The sequence below is a fragment of the Jaculus jaculus genome, chromosome 2 (assembly GCF_020740685.1).
Source record: "Jaculus jaculus isolate mJacJac1 chromosome 2, mJacJac1.mat.Y.cur, whole genome shotgun sequence".
NCBI classification, from domain to species: Eukaryota; Metazoa; Chordata; class Mammalia; order Rodentia; family Dipodidae; genus Jaculus; species Jaculus jaculus.
The window spans coordinates 124,460,352-124,481,975 of NC_059103.1; the positions used below are offsets into that span (position 1 = coordinate 124,460,352).

General features: G+C 37.2%; 1 protein-coding gene across 1 annotated transcript in view; it reads left to right on the forward strand.

The window, feature by feature from the left end:
• Rp1 (RP1 axonemal microtubule associated) overlaps positions 1 to 2,081 on the forward strand; it is a 298,773-nt gene extending 296,692 nt beyond the window's left edge. Inside the window, exon 23 of the mRNA XM_045144358.1 lies at positions 1,585 to 2,081. Coding sequence (XP_045000293.1) covers positions 1,585 to 1,654 — 70 coding nt within the window. The 3' untranslated portion in view covers positions 1,655 to 2,081. The remainder of the gene's footprint in view (positions 1 to 1,584) is intronic.
• Positions 2,082 to 21,624: the final 19,543 nt, after the last annotated feature.

Genomic DNA, 21,624 nt, shown 5'->3' on the forward strand with positions numbered 1-21,624 from the left:
AAGTGAGGAAGTGGGCGAAGCACTTGCTCCTCATTGCTCAAAGTTGTGGGACTGGTTGTAATATGCAGGAAGACTTTCCAGTGTTCAGGATCTGTTGTTCTCCTTAGGGCAAGATTTCTGACTCCTTCAGTGAGCTCCACTGGTCAGAGGGAAATGATATCTTTTGTAGCTTTTATAACTAGAGAGACCTGTGATCCTGATGAGCAGGATGAGATGTCAAATGCTCACAACTCACCATTACACCCCACAGTTAACCATCATGTGATGAATTCAAGTTTACTGTGGTGAATTAGTCTTCTAGCTAGGCATCTCAATTTCTTCATGTTCTCCAGTCCTATGATCTCCTTCTCCCACTGAGCCCTGCTCATGCAGCAGCCTCCCATGCTTCCATTGCTTGGATCTCACCATGGCTAGGTACCATTGTCTGTTCTTTTATTCTTTCTTCTCCTTCTCTCCTTTCTCTTCTGCCTTCCTAATGGCTTATGTACCTATAAAACTGCTACTTAGTATCCAGCCTTCAGCTCAAACACTGCCTTTTTGTTGAAATATTTTTGTTCAGGCTTTTCTGAAGTACTTAATATTTCTGTACTACTTAAAAGCTTATAAAATGCTTTTACATGTCTTTTTCATTTGGTTTGACAGTGTTTCTATTTCTCCATTCCTACCATTCAGAGGTGGTCTGTTTTTTTTTTCTTTCATTCTTTCTGCAAGGAGAATGAAACTGTAGTTCTACCTATAGTTCTTACATCATTTACCATGCCTTTTCATGTTTGTTTCTTTGTATATCCTTTCCTTGACACTGGGAGCTCCAGGTCAGATTCTCTGTGTCTATTGTCCTTATAATGCCAGTACATATCAAAACTCTTGGCACACAGAATGCACTTTCAATGTATTTATTCAGTGGATAGACAGGAATAATGAAAGTATATTTGAATATGGGTTCACATTAACTGTGGTTTTGTGGTATAATAATGACATTTCTGTACTACTTAATAGCTTATAAAATGCTTTTACATGTCTTTTTCATTTTGTTTGACAGTGTTTCTGTGAATAAAGCAAATAATTTACTCAACAAAATAAAGTACAAGCCCAGTAAATGGAAAAGTTCACTTTCTGAGTCCAGTACTGATATATATATATATTTTTTTTTTTGCAAAAGAGTACTTTGAATAGAGAAGATTGGTTTATTTAGCAGGAGTCAATGTGGACACATTTTTCTAGATTAGTTATGAATGAGGATGGGCAAGCCAGGGCCTCCTGCCACTGCACATGAACTCCAGATGCATGTACTACTTAGTGCATCTGGATTTGTATGGGTACTGGGGAATCAAATCAAGCTTTGGAAGCAAGCACATTTGACCACTAATCCATCTCTCTAGCCCACATTTTATTATTTAAGCTATGGCTATGATATAATTCATTACTTCATAAGTAATAGGTTTAATTTTATTCAGCTATAAAAGAGCACTAGTTACCTTTCAATGTACAAAAGTAATCCTATGTCAAACTTATTGTTAAAATCTAGAAAATAAAAAAAACAAAACTTTCTTCCTTACCTTTGCTTCTGTTTTTCCTTTTCTTCAGATGGATTCCCTTCATGTCTCAGGGCATCATTTATTCAGAAATTGAACTTTATCTTCAAGGTGAGGATTAATGAAAATGGCACTTGAAGAATGGGCAAGATGATTTTGTTTCACCGGGACCACATGGAAGATGATTTCCCAAATTGTTAGTACATCCCCTCTGCTAGTGTTACATTAACAGTTACTCTTACAATGAAGATATAAATCCATGGACATATGTGTGTTGGGATTGTTATATGCCTATGTGTTAAAAATCAACCTAAGCACTTGTAACTCAAGATTACACTTCTTCCCCTCCACTTATAAATTCATCACGCAGATCTATTATTAACTACACTTCACTTTTATTTTTGCAGAAATGCAAATAAGTCATCAACCCAAAATACAAGAGGAAGCAAATGGTAAATGTTGTCACTTTTCATCTTTTTATAAAAAATTATTTATTTATTTGTTTGAGAGAGTGAGTGACAGGAAAAAAGATAAGAGGGAGAGAGAGAGAGAGAGAGAGAGAGAGAGAGAGAGAGAGAGAGAGAGAGGAGAATGGATATGCCAGTGTCTCTAGCCACTGCAAACAAAGTGCAGATGCATGCGTAACCTTGTGCATCTGGCTTACATGGGTCATAGAGAATCAAACTGAGGTTCTTTGGCTTTGCAGGCAAATGCCTTAACCACTAATCCATCATCTTTTTTTTTTTTTTATTAATGTGAGAGAGTAAGCAAGAGAGAGAGAACTGGCGTACCAGAGCCTCCAGGCACTGCAATAAAATTCCAAAACTGCTCCACCTTGTGCACATGTGTGACCTTATGCACTTGCTTCACCTTGTGTGTCTGGCTTATGTGAGACCTGGACATTTGAACACGAGTCCTTCATCTTTGCAGCAAGCACCTTAACTGCTAAGCCATCTCTCCAGTGCCATTTTTCATCTTTTGATCATTTGAAGTAAAATATTGCTACTTATAGATTATCTGTCCTATATATTTTAATCACATATTGCTATTATGTTGAAATTATTGATTAAAATGCCTTGAATTAATTCAGGGGAAGACACAAAATTATATATCTTAACATGAACTAATTTATATCCTGATCTTTTTTTCTTAATGCTTTCCATCAAAAAATTAGCTTTAAGAGAGAAACAATCATTTTACAAACATCTTTTATGTTTTTTTATTTGAAATATTAGTATGTATCATTTGTATAAAATAAATGGTTTCATCATAATACTTCTTTGTTTTGTTTTGCTTTTTTTGAGGTAGGGTCTCACTATAGCTCAGACTGACCTGGAATTCACTATGTAGTTTTCATGGTGGCCTCCAACTCTTGGTGATACTCTTACCTCTGCCTCCCATGTGCTGGAATTAGAGGTGTGTGCCACTATGTCCAGTTCCATCATAACACTTTTAATCATTCATCCCCCTCACTTTACATTGTCCCCCTTCACCTTTTTATGGCCTGTATCCCTCCAGATAGATAGCAGTACTGCTTCTGTTTCCATATTGTTTGTTTTCTTTAATGTAAATTATGCATGTGAAGAAAAAACATACAGAATTTATCTCTCTGAATCTGACTTTTTTCACTTAACATGATGCCCTCCAATTCAATCCAGTTTTCTCAAAATGATATAATTTCATTCTTCTTTATAATTTAATAACACTATATTAAGTGTCTATGTCACATTTTCTATATTTATAAGTTATTTGTTGATAATAGTGCCACAATACAATTTGAAGTGCAGATATCTCTATTTTAGGATGACTTTGTTTCTTTGGGATATATACTCAAGAATGACATAGTAGGATACTATTCTAATTCTATTTTTAAGTTTTAGAGGAGTCTCCATATTTATTTCCATAGTAGTTTAACTTGCATTCACATCAATGGTATATAAGGGTTCCTTTTCTAACACATTCTTTTCAAAATTTGATTTTGATTTTCTTAATGATAGACAATCTAGATGGGGCAGGATAGAATCTCAGTTTTCATTTGATTTACATGAATTTTTCAGTAAAAGATGTTCATCATTTTCATCTTATTGGCCACTTGTACTTCACCTTTTGAGAACTGTCTAGTTCACTTGCTCATTTATTAAGGGGATTATTTTTTCTTCTGATGTGCTTGTATTTAGTTCTATTTATCTATGTATCTATCTATTATCTATATCATTAGATATATACAGAAATATTCTGAATATTATTGCCTTGTCACATGAATTACTGAAAAATATTTTCTCAAGCCTATCAGTTTCACTCTGCAAATTGTTTCATTTTCTGTTCAGAAGCATTTCAATTTTATGCAGTCCTATTTGTCAAATTGATATATTTTTGAACTAATGAAGTCCTTTTAAGAAAGTCTTTTCTTATGCCTATCACTAGAATTGTTTCTCTATATTTCCCTTTAGTAATTTCAAAGCTTTAGGTTTTATAACAAGGTCCATTTCAAATTGCTTCTATACAAGGTGAGAGATAGTGATCTTGTTTCATTTTTCTAAATGTAGATATCCGGTTTCCCCAGCACTTTCTGTAGAAGAGGCTGTCTTTTCTGCAACATATGTTTTGGTACCTGTGGTAGTTTGAATGTATATCCTCCAATAGATTCAGGAGTTTTATTCAAGCTTGTAACTTGGCAGGAGGAGGTATCATTGTGGGCAGATCCTAGGAGCCAGTCCTAAAGTGTGTTTGGGGGAAGATCTGGAAGCTCAGCCTCAGGTATGTAGAGAGAAGTCTGAGTCCTGCCTGGGTTCCCTGATGTGTTTTGCTTGTGCTTTTGGTGGTGTGATGATGGTTTCTTCTCTCTGTGTGTGGATCTGTGATGGGGGCCAGCTTCTTCTATCATTATGGAGCTTCCCTAGATCTGTAAGCTTCAGTTAAATCCTTCCTCCCATAAACTGTGTCTGGTTTGGAGGTTCATCCCAACAATGTTGACTGTGACAGAATTGGTATGAGAGAGTGGGTTGTTGGTGAATGATGAATATGACCATGTGGATTTTTGTCTTTTGGAATTTTTGTTTTGGCGAAATATGTATGGGCTTGGCACTTGCAATTGAAGATGCCTTCCAGAGTGGTAAGCCAAGTTTTATGGACTATTTTACTGAGAATTTATAGAGAATTGTATTTGGAAACTTTGCTTATGAACTTTCTAAGGGGAAGGCAAGACTGTAGAGAACTCTGTCAGAACTGGCCTACTGATATAAGGCTGGCTGCATTCTACTGCCCATGCCCAGACAGCATGATCAAGGTTAAATTTGTAATGGATTGATATGCTTAGCTAAAGATATAGAACTAACAAATACAAGATTTAAAATTGGAAATCTTCAAAGAAGTTTAAATTTTACATGTGCAGAGACTACTTTTAGGTCACTTAAGCTACTATTGTCAAACACATTAACAATCTTAAGGAAGATGAACCAACTACTTTACATTAAAATAATGATAAGACTACCTAAGGTGATTCCACCCCAGAAAGACTGAATGGTAGAAATGCCTACTCTTTAGAAAGGAAGGATCCTGCTCTTCCAGGTTATGATTAATTTCATCCATGAATTAAGAATGTGGCTCTGTCCTGCACACCTGGTATTGGTTTTGGAAGCATGAAATATGTGTGCAGTGGATCATGAAGTGCATATGGTTCCAGAAGCCACTATTAAGATGCAGCATAAGTCAGGGAATGATGACCCTGATGAAGAGGCTGGTGGTTTTTGGAAGCTAGACGATAGTTTTTATAGCGACCTGAAGATTTTTTGGGTATATCAGGACTGTGCAAGAGCTACCATGGAACACTGTTTGCTTGGAGTGGAAGTTTCCCCTGGATATTCAGCCCAGCTAAGAGGGGGGGTGGAACTGAAAATCCAGAGACTTGTCACTGGTTACTGATTATGATATTAGACTTGAACTGTAGGTGTTTGTTGCTTGTTTGATGGTTACGGAGTTTGCATTATTCCAGTCTCTCCTTGCTATGCTTTGTAGCAGTTGAAAATGTTTACTCTGTGCCTTTATATGTTGAAAATATATAACTCATTTTGATTTTACAGGACTCACAGCTAGGGGTCAGTCTTATATATAAGATAAGACTTGGGACTTTGGAACTATCTTAAGTTGGTAAGGACTACGGGGACCTTTGAAGTTTGATTCTAACATAAAATGTGAGAAGGTTATTAATCTATTGGGGAAAGGGGTAAACGATGGTAGTTTGATTGGATGTCTTCCAACAGATCCAGGAGTTTTATTCAAGCTCATAACTTGGCAGGAGGTGTCACTGTGGTTAGATCCTTGGAGCCAGCCCTAAGGTATGCTTAGGGGAGGATCTGGAATTCCAGCCTAAGGTATGCAGAGAGCAGTCTGAGTTCTGCCTGGGTTCCCTGTTATTTGGCTGCTGATTTTTGCTTGTGATTTTGGTGGTGTGATGATGCTTTCTTCTGTGTGGATTGTTGGAAGGGGTCCAGTTTCTTTCACTATTATGAAACTTCCCCTAGATCTGTGAGCCCCAAATAAACCCTTCCTCCCATAAACTGTCTGGTTTGGAAGTTCATCCCAACAATATGAATCTGACTGTGATAGTACATTTATTAAAAATCATGTGACTGTAGGTATGTGGCTGGATTTCTGGCTGCTCTATACAAGTCTGCTTTGCGCATGTGTTGGTGTTTTAAAAAAATTCTTAGTGTGCAAAAATTTGGTTTGTTTATGGTTCAAACAATTATTTTGCCTGTCACCCTTCCCTATTATGCTCCTCCTCCACCAACATAGATTTCTTTATGCTTTTACACTACATGTTTCCTTTTGTCCTTTCCCTTTATTCTCATCACATCCTGGTCTCCTGTCATGATCTCCTATCTTAAATAATGTCCCATACTCAGTCTGACATCCCATTCATTACATATATAAAACATTAAAAGTTAAGATCCATATATGAGAGAGAACATGTGATTTTATTTTTTTATTCTGGACTTGGGTTACCTCAGCATTTTTTCTAATTTCAATAATTTTTCTATAAATTTTATAACTTCGTATTTTTACTTATGACTAAAACATCATTGAATATATGTACCACATTTTCATTATTAATTCACATATTCATTATTCATTGTTGGACATTTTGGTTGATTATATTTTCTAGATAATGTTAATAGAGCTCCAATGAACATGGATGTGCACATATCTCTGTGGTATAATATAATATTTGTGCATTTGTCCAGTAGCAGTCGAGCTGGGCCATCTGACAGTTCAATGTTTAAGTATTTGAGAAATCTGTGCATGGATTTCCATAGTGGCTATGCCAATTTACATTCCCACCAACAGTGCATAAGAGTTTCCCTTACTCTATATCCTTGTTAGCACTTGATATTAGTTGTCTTAATGATAGCTAGTCTGATGGGAGTGAGATTAAATATCAAAGTAGTTTTAATTTGTGATTTTCCTGATGACTAAGGATGTTGAACATTTTTCAAAATGTTTTTTAGTCATTTGCATCTCTTCTTTCAAAACCAGTCTGTTTATTTCATTGGCCCATCTTTTGGTTGAAAATGGGTTTTAAAAAAATATTTATTTATTTATTTGAGAGAGAAAGGGAGAGAGAGAGATGAAGAGGTAGATAGAGAGACAGAGAGAATGGGAGCATCAGTGTCTCCAGTCATTGCAAATGAACTCCAGATACATGTGCCACTTTGTGCATCTGGTGTATGTAGGTATTGGAGAACCAAAACTCGGTCCTTAGGCTTCATAGCAAGCACCTTAACCACTAAGCAATCTCTCCAGCCAAAACATGTGTTTTTTATGTGTAGTTTTTGCAGTTCTTTATGTATTCTAGATATCAGCTCACTGTCAAGGGAACAAGGGGCAAAGATCTCCCAATCTGCAGGCTTCCCATTCACTCTGTTGATAGTTACCTTTGCTGTAAAGAAATCTTTTAATTTAATGTAGTCCCATTTGTAGCTCAAGATTATTTCCTGTGCTATTGGATTCCTGCTCAGAAAGTTCTTATACATATCTGTAACTTTCAGTGTATTGTGTATATTTCCTCTAACATTTTTAATTTTCCTGGATTTATATAAAGATATTTGATATGATGTTTGTACAGGCTGGGAAATGTGGGACTAATTTTATTCTTTTGCAAGTGGATATCCAGTTTTTGCTATCACCATTTGTTGAATGGGCTTTTTATCCCCCAGTATGTGCTTTTGATTCCTTTGTTGAAAATTAGGTGCCCATAGCTGTTTGGGCTTATTTCTGTGTCCTCTATTCTATTTGTCTATTCTGTTTGTACAAACAGAATTAAAGAACACATTAAGATATATATCATGACCAAGTTAGATTCATACTAGGGATGAAAGATTGGTTCAACATACACAAGTCATATTAAGTAACAAAGACAGAAAACATATGATCATCTCAATAGACAAGGAAAATATATTTTACAAAGTTCAACGTCCCTTAATTATGAATTGTATGGAAAAGTTTGGAACAGCTGGGCATGGTGGCATACACCTTTAATCCAAGTACTCAGGAAGCAGTGGTAGGAGGACTGCTGTGAGCTTGAGGCCACCCTGAGACTAGTGAATTTCAGGTCAGTCTGGGCTTGAATCCCCACCTTGAGAAACAAACAAATAAACAAAAAACCAGAGGAATAGACAACATACCTCAAAGTAATAAAGGCTATATATCACACACCTATAACCAACATTATGCTGAATTATGAAAAACTGAAAAAAAATTTCCTCTAAAATGTGGAACAAGAAAATGCTGGTCACGTTCTCTACTCTCATTCAACATGGTTCTCAAATATGTAGCTAAAGCAATAAATTAAGAGGGTAAAAAAAAGGATTGAAAACATGATTCTATATTTAAGTGATCCTATAGGCTTTACCAGAAAACTCTGACATCCAATAAACAGTTTCATAATCCAAAGTCAACAAATAAAAATCAGTAGCTTTCATATATTCTAACAATGAACTTACTGAGGAAACATTAGGACAAATATCTCATTCAAAATACCCCCTGCAAATAAAGAGTATAGGAATAAGCCTCACCAATTATGTGAAGTACTGCTACAAAAACACCTTTGGAGACACTGAAAACAAGAAAAAAGAGACTAGAATTTTAAAAGATTTCCATGATCCTGGGTTGGCAGAATCAATGTGAAAATGGCTATATTACCAGAAGTAGTCTGAAGATTCAATGCAATTTTTTGTTATTATTATTTTGTACTATAATTTGCAATCAGGTACTGTGATACCTCCAAGACTGCTTTTTGCTCAGGATTGATGTGGCTACTTGGATACATTTATGCTTATTATAAATTTTAAAGTTACTTTTTTTATTTCACTGATAAATGCCATTGGCATTTTGTTGGGGATTGAATTTAATTTTTGACTACTCTCAAGAATGTAGCTGTTTTACAACATTAATACTGTGTATCTATTATATATGGGATATCTTTCTATCTTCTGTGGTGATCTTTAATTTCTTTCTTGGGTACTTTAAAGTTTTTACTATAGAAGACTTAGCCAGGCATATCCCCAGGTGGGGTTTGTTCCAGGCTACTGTGAATGGAATTGCTGTCCTAATATCTTTCTCTGCATGTTAATTATTGTTATATGGAAAGGCTACTTATTGTTGTATGCAAATTTTATATCCTGCTAATTTCCTAAAAGTGTTTACCAGATTGAAGAGTTTTCTGTAAGTCTTTAGAGTTTTTTAAGTGCAGGATCATATTCAGTACAAACTAGGATATTTGACATTTTCCTATTTTTAAAATCATTTTTTCTTATTAAATTTTCTTATAAATCTGGATGAGAATTCACAAATAATGAATAAGAAAAATGAGAATGAGAACTCTTATCTGGTGCCTGATTTTAGAGGAAATGTATTTCCCCATTTAGTATAGTGTGTTAGCTTTAAACTTGTCACATATAGTCTTTATTATGCCAAATTATGTTCTTCCTATTGCTATTTTCTTTGGGGATTTTATAATGAAGAGGTATTGGACTTTGTCAAAGACCTTTGCTACATATTTTGAGATTATCATGCATTGCTGTCCCTTATTACACTTATTGTTACACTTATTGACTAGTGTATGTTGAATCATCCTTGCATTCTGTAATGAAACAAACTTGATCATGCTATATGACATATTTACTGTGTTGTTAGATCTGGATTTTTACAGGCAGGCTAACTTGTACAGGTAGATCCACAGGTGCATAATGCCCTGTTGTCCAAAGCCAGGTGCTTCATGGAAGAGTGATGAAATACTATATATTGAGTACTATCTTGGCTTCTTAAAAACTTTATTAAAATTTACATAATTTCTAAATTTATTTTTGAGAATTTATCTGCCTGTATTCATCAGGCAAATTTTTCTACAGTTTTCTTTCTTTGCTGTGCCCATTTTGGGTCTTGGGGTAAGAGTAATACTGGCATTGTTGAATTAGTTTGGTAGCACTCTTTCCATTCATGTTTCATAGAATAGTTTGAAAAAAATTAATATTACTTATTAGAGATTGAGGTGACTTAAAATACATAAAAGCAGAAAGTAAGAGGCTGTTGAGAGCTCCACATTAAAGGACTTCTAAGACACCTTCCAAGGCTCAGGGATCAATGTGAAAGAGAGGATGGAAAGAATGTAAGAACCACTGTGTGTGAAGGCATACTGTGGGACACTGTCCTCCAGAGATAAACTAACTGGTGCATTCATAAACATTTTGACATAGAGTACTGTGGAGAATGAAATGAATGAGACCACAAAACAGAGAAAGGACTACTTGAAAGAGGAGGGCCCTCAGTGGAATGTGGGCAGGAGAAAGGGAATAAAAGTAGATGATATGATAGAAACTTGATCAAATTAATATATTCACAAGGACTATATTGTGAATAGGATTAGAGAGCATTCATATTACATTATAGCAAATGATCTGGCTATGTTCTGCCCACATCCTGGAAACATGAGAGAGGTTAAACTCAGAAACTGTGGGCTAATCTAGCTAGTGGATGGTATTTCAAGATAGATTAATATTCAAACTCTGGAATGATTATTACTCAGTGCATTTAGCCAGGCTGATAATGAGAATTAACACCAAAAATTGGAGCAGAAAGTTGAAAAACAGTTTGGTGAGAAAAAGTTCTTGACTATGTTTAAAATTGCAGACAAGGTGTAAAGAAGGTGAGTTAAGACAAAGTGGCAATAACTGGTAAAGATAAACCTCAAACTTTCCCTGGAAAAATAGGACAGATGGGTTGAGGGCACAAGCCTCACCAGTGAAGTCTCCAGGGTGTACAAATGCAAATTCATTTGAAGTGAATTTTCTGAAAAGATAGTACATGAGTAGATCCTCCATGGCACCGGTAGAATAGGACCACCTAAAGAAATGTTTTCCCTAGTTCACATTAAGCTGTGATGTGTAGGCAGTGAGAGTCCAATAAAGCTAAGGGCTCAAACTGGCAGAAGACTTGGCATTATTTATGAAATCTTGATGCTGAAGGTATGTAGGAAGCTCCAGTTCTGGAGTTATAGAGACATACACCAAGGACCCTGCAAAAGTCAGTGTCAACAGGCAATCTGTGGAAGGGTTGAATCCCCTACATGAAGCTCCTCAGTGGTTTGTATCTGAAATTGTGACCTTGATGCCTAAGTTTCAGTGGAGACTTGAAGATGTTGGAGATTATAAGAAAGAGTGTCTGCCAAGCAAAAGTGTAAACACTTAGTGGACCTAGTCAAATAGAGAAGCCACATGTCCTACATATAGCAGGGTTCTTAGGGGCAGGAATACTCAAACCTACTGCAGCCTAGATGATGTTGTCATGGTCCCTGAAGTTTGGATAAAGTGCTATAGCTATGTTGTTTGTCCTTGTTGAATTTCAGCCTTGTTTGACCATCTTTTCTTATTATTGTCCCTTCCCTCTCTTCTGACACATACTGATCCTTGGGGTTCTCTGGCCAGCCAGTATAGCCCAATTGGTGAGCTCTATGCTGGTGAGAAACCCTAAAATAGTAGATGGTGCCTGATGGGAAAGATGCCTAAGGTTTTCCTCTGGCCTCCACACCTATGTGCACACACAAATGCACGCACATACAAACATGCACCCACACACATGAACATGCTCACATACATGAGCGTACAGCTATATACTGCAAAAACTACTTATAAATAATAATTGTGTCTTCTGAGCTAAAATTTATGATCAATCTAACTTTATGCTATAAAATATAGACAGTTTACTGGGGCCATAAGACAATTTTAAGAAAACATGTAAAATCAGTTATTTTGACTAGTTTATTTTCATCAAAATTAAACTTGATGAAATATATCTAACCAACTCATAGGCAAGCACTTCTCCAGTATAATGCAATTTTATTATGTTCAGGATCACAGAGCAGATTACATACCTTACATAATGATATTAGCTACTTTTCCCATCATTGTAACAAAGTGTTTGGTAGAAACAACCTAAGAGAGAAAGGATTACTTTGGGATTGGAATGGTACAGTCTGTGATAGAAAGGAAGGAATAGCAGCATTTTATGGTAGTGAAAGCATGTAGTGGGGACTCCTCATATCTCAGTGAACCAGGAAGTGGAAAGCGAGGGCCAGAAACTTAACACCCAAGGCCTACCCACTTTCAGGGACCCACCTCCTCCAGGTGAGTCCCCATTACCTTAAAACTTCACAACCTCCCAAAGCATTTTATATTAACATTGGATAGTGCTTAGGTATTCGATTATGCTGCAATGATTCTAGGACATTACTCATACCTTTCTCTGTTTCATAGTATTTATAATTCAGCATAGCATTTGAATGTATTTGACACTGAGACAGTACTAGTAAACTACCAGCATCAGCAAGAACTGTTACAAAACAAAGTCCTCAACTAATTTGTACTTATAGATGCTTCATAGAAAGCATGAGATGGTTTGGAGTAAAACTGAATTACTTGATCAGAATGAGTCAGAGGCAAGGAACCAAGGAAGTAAAAGATATATACAACAAAAATATAAAAACTCTCAAAAAAGAAATTGAGGAGGACTTGAAAAGATGGAAAGACCTCCCATGCTCCTGGATAGGCAGAATTAACATTGTGAAGATGACAGTCCTACCAAAGGCAATATATAGATTTAACGCAATTCCAATTAAAATCCCTACAGTGTTCTTCACAGAGATAGAAAAAATGATCTCAAATTTCATATGGAAAGGCAGAAGGCCTCGCATATCCAAACATATCCTCAGCAAAAGAAATACCTCTGGTGGCATCACCATACCTGATCTAAAGCTATATTACAAAGCCATAGTAATAAAAACAGCATGGTATTGGCATAAAAACAGGAGTATAGACCAATGGAATAGACTTGAGGACCCAGATTTTGGGTCAAGCAACTATAGCTACTTGATATTCGACAAAGGCCCAAACAATATAGACTGGAAAAAAGATAGCATCTTCAACAAATGGTGCTGGACAAACTGGATAACCACATGCAGGAAACTAAAACTTGATCCACACATTTCACCATGCACTACACTCAAATCCAAATGGGTTTCTCAACCTTGGGATTATTGATGTTTGAGCTTGGATAATTCTTTCATTGTGGAGAACTGTTATAAATCTCATGAATAGAATGCTTAGTGCCATACATGTCTTATAGCTATTAGATGCCAAGTACACACACACACATGCGTGCAAACATATATGCACAAAAAAATTGTGACCACAAAAACAATGTCTCCATACATCATCAAATGTTTTCAAAGGACAACATTCCTCATTGCTAACCATTGACCTAGAGAATGATGATGGTTCTGTTTGAAAAGGGTGTTGATCACCATTGAGACTGGAAGGTACTTGTATCAGACTGTTAAAAATGTCTGTAACTGAAGAAATACTTTGTCCCATGTGTCCTTTATGCTAATTTCCTATGAAGAGATAGACTCAACCAGGGCAGGCCTTTGAACCTGTTGACTAGAACAAAAAGGATGCTATGCAACATTTCTGCTGTGTAGTATTGGCTCATGGAGGATAAGATCACCCTGGCCTCTCTGCATATGTTAGATCTGGCAATCCAGCAGCACACTGAGGAATCCCAGATCATACAGGGAGGTTTGCATGGAGAGGCATGGAGACCATTCCCATGAGTCCTGGCAGAACTTTTAGTCAGCAGCTAGCAACATGGTCAGATATGGCAGTGAGCCATCTTGGAAGCATCCTGACTGTAGCTATATGCCTCCACATAACACTGTGGAGCCAAGAACATCTTTTTCCACACTCCTGGCCCAAAATGAAGAGTAAGCTTTAAGTTATTGAGTTCAGGATGTTTTGTTATGTAACAACATATAGAATCTAGTGGCAGAACTGGGTGTCTCATATAGACTTGAATACACAGGTCAAGTCTTGGATCCCAAATATGTTGATGATAATGGGTTTATCCTATTGGCCAATTGATAGGGCCTAAAGTACTTTAATATAATTATCAAATATTAATGGAAAGATAAGTCCAGATTTCCATGTAAGCCAAGGAAAGATGAGTGATCAAAGAAAAGTAATCTATGGTAGGCTCAGTATCATATATTCAGGATAAAGTTTCTGGATATTTGGAATAAAGACAAGGAAGGTATTTCATTGCTGAGAATTCAGGTTGGAGATAATCACTGGGTACCTGGGAAATCAACAGGAATTAACTTCAGAACTGTCAACCCTGTCAAGGATCATGATGTGTAGTGGCACTGAGTACACTAGAGAAAGAAGCGTGGTCATCCTGTGTCAATATTAATATACAACAAACTCTAACGTGCAAGGAAGCTGTTGGATGTCCTGTTAACAGGACAGGTTCTAGATCCTGACTACACCACTTACTTTATGAACGGCTTGGTGAAATCACACTTTTCCCCTGTGCTTCAGATTACTTCCTATTTTATGCATGTGCCACTAGAAACTCTCTCTTACAGATGCTATGAAGATAATATAAAATGGCTTGAACAAAACCTGATACATCTTGGGTGCCCAGTAAATGATTTTTTTAAGTACTGTTATTTATTTGCAAGAGAGGGAGTGAGAGAGGGAATGGGGATGCTAGGGCATCTTGCCATTGCTAACAAACTTCAGACACATGTGCCACTTTGTGCATCTGGCTTTACATGTGTAATGGGATTTGAACCCAGGCCATCAGACTTGGTAAGCAAGTGCTTTTAACTGCTGGGCCATATTTCCAGCCCCAACATGTTGGTTTTTGAATTTTAATTTTCACCGTGACAGAATGTGCCCTGGTCCTATGCAATCTGGCTGCAGTCCCACTGCACATGCACTGCAGCTGCAATCCCTCATGCATGCACATGGGCTGCAGTGCACACATGTGCACTGAGGTCGCAGTAGGCACCTGACCCACCTGTGCTGCACTTAGCACCCTTTGTGTACTTTGTTGGCCCCATAGAGCAGGGTGCCCTGACCTTCATATACCCAATAAATTAAAAAAAAAACTCAATCAAAGGAATGATGAGATTTACCTTAAACCAGTATAAAGGTAAGTATTTTCTGATTATATAATATGGTTGCTTTTTGAACTTAAAATGGGGAAAATTGAATTTTGTTTGAAGCCATTCTATTCTATGATGCATAAACAGTTTTAATTCTATGTCAAATTTATCTCTACTCCAGGGTTAGCACATCATTTCTCTATTGCTTTACATGTATAATAGGATTAATGATATTTAATCCTATTTTGAAAGAATGAAAAAACATTTGTAAAGCACTTCGGATAAAAAATTTCACGAGCCTCTTATAAGGTCATATTTTGAAGGACTTGTCAGTTTAAATACATAGAATTATTTGGAGGTAAAATTATCAAAAATTAAAATAAACTGTCTTGTTTATGGTATCTGCTAAATCTCACTAAAATATATTTACAAACCCTTCATGTGGGTGATACAAGGTCAATATTTTTTCTACTGTCTTTGTGCTAGTAGTCGGACCAATTATAAAGCACTCAGCAGTGTACTTGTTCTTTGTACACAAATGAAACCAATGACTCATCATCTGAAGGATGTGTTATTAATTGAGAGATAGTTACATATCTTATTGAAAATATTAATTCTACCTTGAATATCTTTCCATACACATTCATCCTTTGTTTTCTAAAACACTTCTGAAGGGATCTCAGAACATTTTATACATCACTGACTCATTCGTTTTTGAGAGGCCTTTATGTATTTATTTTCAGTAGGCACCAGAGACACAGAGACAGGACCTGGACTTGCATTTTAAGGGATTTAGAGTCAGGGTAGGAGGTACTTAGTGGCATGGGGTGTAAAGGCAGAACTGTGAAGGCTGACAAGAATAGCTGTTCCTTCTACTTACAAGGAAGCATGTTTGCTTTTTAGACTGTGACCTTTGATCTGAGCCTGAGGAAGGGAGGTGTTCTCAGATGAATGGAGGAGGAGGGGAGGCAAGAGAGGACAATGACTAAAGGCTGGTTGTCACAAGCCAGGCCACTGTGTAAGAAGGAACTTGCAGAGGGACCAGAGGCTGCATTGTGGTGGATATTTAAGTGTCATGAAAAGAGCTAAAAGCCAGGCATGATGATGGATACCTGTAATCCAAGCACTCAGCAGACTGAGGAGAAAGATCATGAGTTTGCAAGTTTGCAGCCAGCCTTAATATAATGAAAGTATCTCAAAAATAAAGTAAAAGCAAGCAAAGAAAAAAAATAAAGAGCTAGGATAAACATTTGACAAGCATGATAATCTGAGCCATGTTAAAATACCACCACAGGTATAACAAAGGAGAAAGTTTTATTTACCCTGACCTTTCATGGAGTAGAGTGTGGTGAGTTTACCGCCAAGAATCTGGAAGCCTTGAAGGGCTTTTGTGGAGATGCATCTATCTGACTTTAAAGCTTTCTCTGCCAAGTTCCTTGAAGTTCTCCATCTTTTACCAGCACAATACTCAAATTCAGTTTTTGAGCTCAAGCAAACTATTCATGCAGAGAAATAGTGGTGTTCTCAGACTATGTCAGCCCACCCCTGATTGTAATCGAGTCAGAACTTGCAGTGTGTGGAAGACCATTGGGTTTTCTCACACTCTTTTCAGCTTCCTGGGCTCTGCTCTGTTAGGGCACCACAGAACCGTGTTTGTGTGCAGCACTGTGAGGCAAAGTATGGCTGCTCATGTTCTCCCTCAGCTATGAGGAGGTCTTCCTCAGAGATGCTACCCTAACTGTTAACATATGGCAAGAGCTGCATTTGCCTGCATCCTCTCTGCACTTCTTTGTGCATTCAGTGGATAGTTGCTAAGTAACTGAACATGTGTCTAGATACAGATGTTTCTATATGCATGTTAGTTCTGTGCTAAAAAGTCAAATGCTTATAACCCTTGTTTCAGAAAGCACAGAGTAAAGACAAAAATCTCAAGATCTAGGAAAGAGCTGTGAAACTTCACAATCTGTAGGGACTTGTGCACCAAAATAACTAACACCTTAGTGAGAATCAGCTTCCAACTGATTAAAAAAAAAAAAAAAAAAAAAAGCACTGTGAAGGAAATGGTTAGTGACACACCTGTAATCTATTTGTCTGCCCATGGGAAAGAGGTCCTTCAGTCAGATCCCCTTGCATATATGCCAAGCACATTAGTGGTAGTTGGATCAAAACTGTTGTTAATAATAATAATGAAGATAAAAAAGATAACAGAATCTGAGCTTGATGGTCCAGGCCTACAATTCTTGGTACTTGGTAGGCTGAAGGAGGCTTTCAAGTTAAAGGTTTTCCTGAAATACTTAGCAAGTTCAAGTCTAGCCTAAGCAACTTAGTGAGATACTCTCAAAAGATTAAAAGAATATTGGGTATACAGCTTGGTAGTGTAGTGCTTAAATGGTATTTTTTTAAGGCTCCAGATTCAATCCCATGTGCCACAGGGAAATAAAGCATGATGTTAGAGAGAGGTTTTATGTGGGAATTGCTTTCAGCAGCTGTTCTAGTTATTTGTTGCTGAGGGGGAATCACTCCAAAGTGTAGTGACTTCGGATATCTTCCACCTTGCAATGGGCAATGCAGTTCATGTAGGCAAATCTGTTTTTGATATTTATGCATGTGAGCATGTGGATGTTCCTGTAGAGTGTGTGAGTACATATGTACTTGTGTATAAGTATGTGCATGCAGAGGCCACAGAACAACCTTGAGTGTCATCCTCAGAAGTGCTGTTCCTACTTCGGAGACAGGGTCTCTCATTGTTCCGGACCTCACCAATTAAAGACTGGCTGGCCAGTGAGCTTCAGAGATTCTCCTGTTTCTTCCTTTTAGTGTATGTCATATGTCAACATGCCTGCATTTTTACAAAAGCAAATTGAACTCACATCTTCCTGCTTATAAGGCAAGCACTTTACAAACTGAGTGGTCTCCCAGGCTGACTAGGTAATTCTTGTTTGAAACCTCTAATGCACTTTTAGTGACATAATGCTGAAGTTGCAAACAGCTGTGCATATGGCGGAGCTGAGGAGATCCCCTGCCCTGCTCTCTTTGATGAGGCTGGGAGCTCAGCTTGAAGTGCTAGCTTCTATGAGATTTGTCTCTGTGTTGCAAGTTTTTATATCTTAGATGCTGGGTTATAAGAGAATGAATTTCCACAGTAAACCTTCTCACAGGGGCTGGGAAGGTAGCTCAGTGGATAAAACACGTGCTGTGCAAGCATGAGCTTGGATCCTCAGACTGCACATAAAAGTCAGAAACTGTGGTGAGTGTTTGTAATCCAATAATAGGCAAGATGGGAGGTGGAGACTGAGAAAGTTCCCAGAATATTACAGGCTGGCCACCCTCATGAACACAGCAGTGAGCAATGGGATACCCTGCCTCAAGTGAAGTGGAAGTTGAGGAAGGCTTCTCCACCCCCAAGTTTGTCCTCTTATCTTAATATTTACATTGAGGCATGTGTGTATTCACATTTATACATAAACACACACATACACAACACACACACTCACACATACATACACATTCACCCTCCCCCCACATAAAAAGACTTTTCATAGACCAATGCAAACTTAGCCTCCAAGAATGTAAGCTCTGCTGCACAATGTTGCCCAAGGACAGCCAGTGGAATGGATTCTACTTCTTAACATACCAAATTAAGTGTCTTGCAAAAGTGTGAGTGGGTTGGGACTGCAGAAGTCACTGAATGTGGTTTGTCCTGGTTGTCCATTGTAAGTAAATGCGGTATGATGGATTCATGGGGACATGACTAGAGACTGGTACTGATGTGGGAAATCAATAACATTTACCCCTATGCATCCATTATTTATCCTACACATTTAGTCTGAATAAGCCCACACTCTAACCGCTTGATGTGCAATGATCCAGGGCTGTATCCAGCAACCTTTAATCATAAAGGGACAGATAATATATGCATTTTGCGTTTTGTGAGCCATGTGGCTTTGGTTGTAACTCTTTACCCCTGTTTTGAGAAGACCTATGGATAACAGAAAAAGAAGTGAGTGTGACTTTGTTTCAATGAAACTTTAATAACAAAAACAGGTGACAGGGCTGGGAAGTTTGCTCAGTGGATAAGGTGTTTGCTAGCAAAGACTGCTGGCCTCGGCTTAATTCCCCAGTACCACATAAAGCCAGATGCGCAAAGTGGTACATGTGTCTGCAGCTTGCAGAGACTGGATGCCCTAGATGCATATTTCCTTTCTTTCCCTCTCTCTATCAAATGAGTAAAAAGAATAACAAAAAAAATTTAAAAAGTGGAAAAACAGATATGACTCAAGGGCCTACCCATGCTCTGTGGTCTCTCCAAAAGAAGAATGTGCCATCAGATTTGATAATGTGGCATATATGGTAATGCAGAATCTCTAATACTCAGTACAATAATACGAACACACTGATTTTCAATCAGCTGGTCCACAAATATTAAGTAAATTCCACTTGGTATATATGGAGATTTTCTTATTCAGTTATACCTGAGCTGGCTGCACATAGCTCCATGGCAGTGGAAACATCTATGCACATGCTTTTCACTGTAAAGTGGACATTTCTATCAAGTCTCACTTCATTATTGAGAAGAACCCATCAAGAAATACAAGCTAACAGGGTGGATCAGAAAATTAGACTTATAAATCTGTGATCTTCAAGAAACCCACCTCACCACTAAAGACAGACACTTCCTCAGAGTGAAAGGGTAGAAAACAATATTCTAAGCAAATGGGAATAAGAAACAAGCAGGAATAGCTATACTAATATCGGCTAAAATAGACTTGAAACCAGAAATAATCAAAAAAGACAAAGAAGGCCACTTCCTACTTATCAAGGGAATGATCCCTCAAGAGGATAACCCAATCATAAATATTTATGCACCAAACACGGGGCACCACAATTCATCAAACAAAATCTACTTGACAATAAAATAGAAATAACCACCAACACCATCATAGTTGGGGACTTCAACACACTATTATCAGTAATAGATGGATCATCCAAACAGAAACTCAACAGGGAAGTAAGAGAGTGCAACAAAACCACAGAACATTTAGACCTAATGAACATTTATAGAACATTCTACCCCAAATCTACAGACTACACATTCTTCTTAGCATTCCATAGAATCATCTCTAAAATAGATCATATACTGAGTCACAAAGCCTGTTAGTTAGTTAGGAAGATTGACATAATTAGTTAGTTAGGAAGATTGACATAATTCCCTGCATGATATCAGATTACAATACTATATTGCTAGAAATTAAAAACAAAAGACCCACCAAGAATCCCATCAGTTCCTGGAAACTGAACAGCACACTTTTAAACAATAAATGAGTAGTGGAAAAAATTAAAAATGAAATTGTGAAATTTCTAGAAATGAATGACGATGAGAACACATCATACCAGAATTTATGGGACACCATGAAGGTGGTCCTCAGGGGAAAATTCATAGCACTAAATGCCTGCATAACAAAGAGAGATCCCAAATCAATAACCTAACCATCCACCTAAAGGCACTGGAAAAGCAAGAAGAATCCAACCACAAAAGCTCCGATGGAAAGAAATAATTAAGATCAGAGCAGAAACTAATGAATTGGAAAATAAAACAATTAAGAAAACTGATGAAAGAAAGAGGTAGTTCTTTGAAAAACTAAACAAGATTGACAAACCCCTAGAAATTTTATCAAGCAAAGAAAAGAGATGCTTCAGAAATGAAAAAGGAGAGATCACAACAGACATAAGTGAAATCGGGAGAATCATCAGGACTTATTTCAAAAACCTCTACTCCACAAAACTGGATAATGTGGAGGAGATGGATAAATTCCCGGACACATACCATCTACCAAAGCTAAACTCAGAGCAGATTAATCTCCTAAACAAACCTATCACATCCATCAAGATTGAGAAGGTAACTAAAAACCTCCCCCAAAAGAAGAGTCCAGGACCAGAGATAGCTTCCCAGCTGAATTCTATCAAACCTTCATGGAACAACTCAACCAATCTTTCTCCAACTGTGCCACACAATTGGAGAAGAAATCCAATTTAACTATGGGATATTTGGAAACCAGAGGATATCTACACTACCTTTAAAGTGTTTTAATCATAAAAGAAAAATAAGATTCCTAGAGTAGAGTGTTCATATAATTTCACTTTTTCTGCAGAAAGATTTATTTAAATGGAGGCCACTGCTGTGGTGTCACATAAAGCTTGAAAACCAATGAGAAGAGAATGATTTGGGACAGTAGGTTATTGGGAATGGCTCACTGCATAACCAGAAACAGTTTAAACAAACTTTTCAGAACCCTGTTATAAATAAATTGTTTCATGGAATAGACCAGTATGTTCTCTGTTATTTCCTAAAAAATTTTCTTTTATTGTTGCTTGATGTAGAGTATCTCCATGTAGCTCAGCTGGGACTGTACACATGTACTACCACCCCAGAATATTTTAAAAATATTCAAAAATATTTTATATTTTACAGTGTATTTAATTTATGGCTCAAGAGAATTCTTCTTTATCCAGTGTAGTCCAGAGATGCCAAAAGACTAGATACCTTATAGAGTAAGACATTCTTAGAGAAATTAAGTATTCATATTTTTAAAGTAC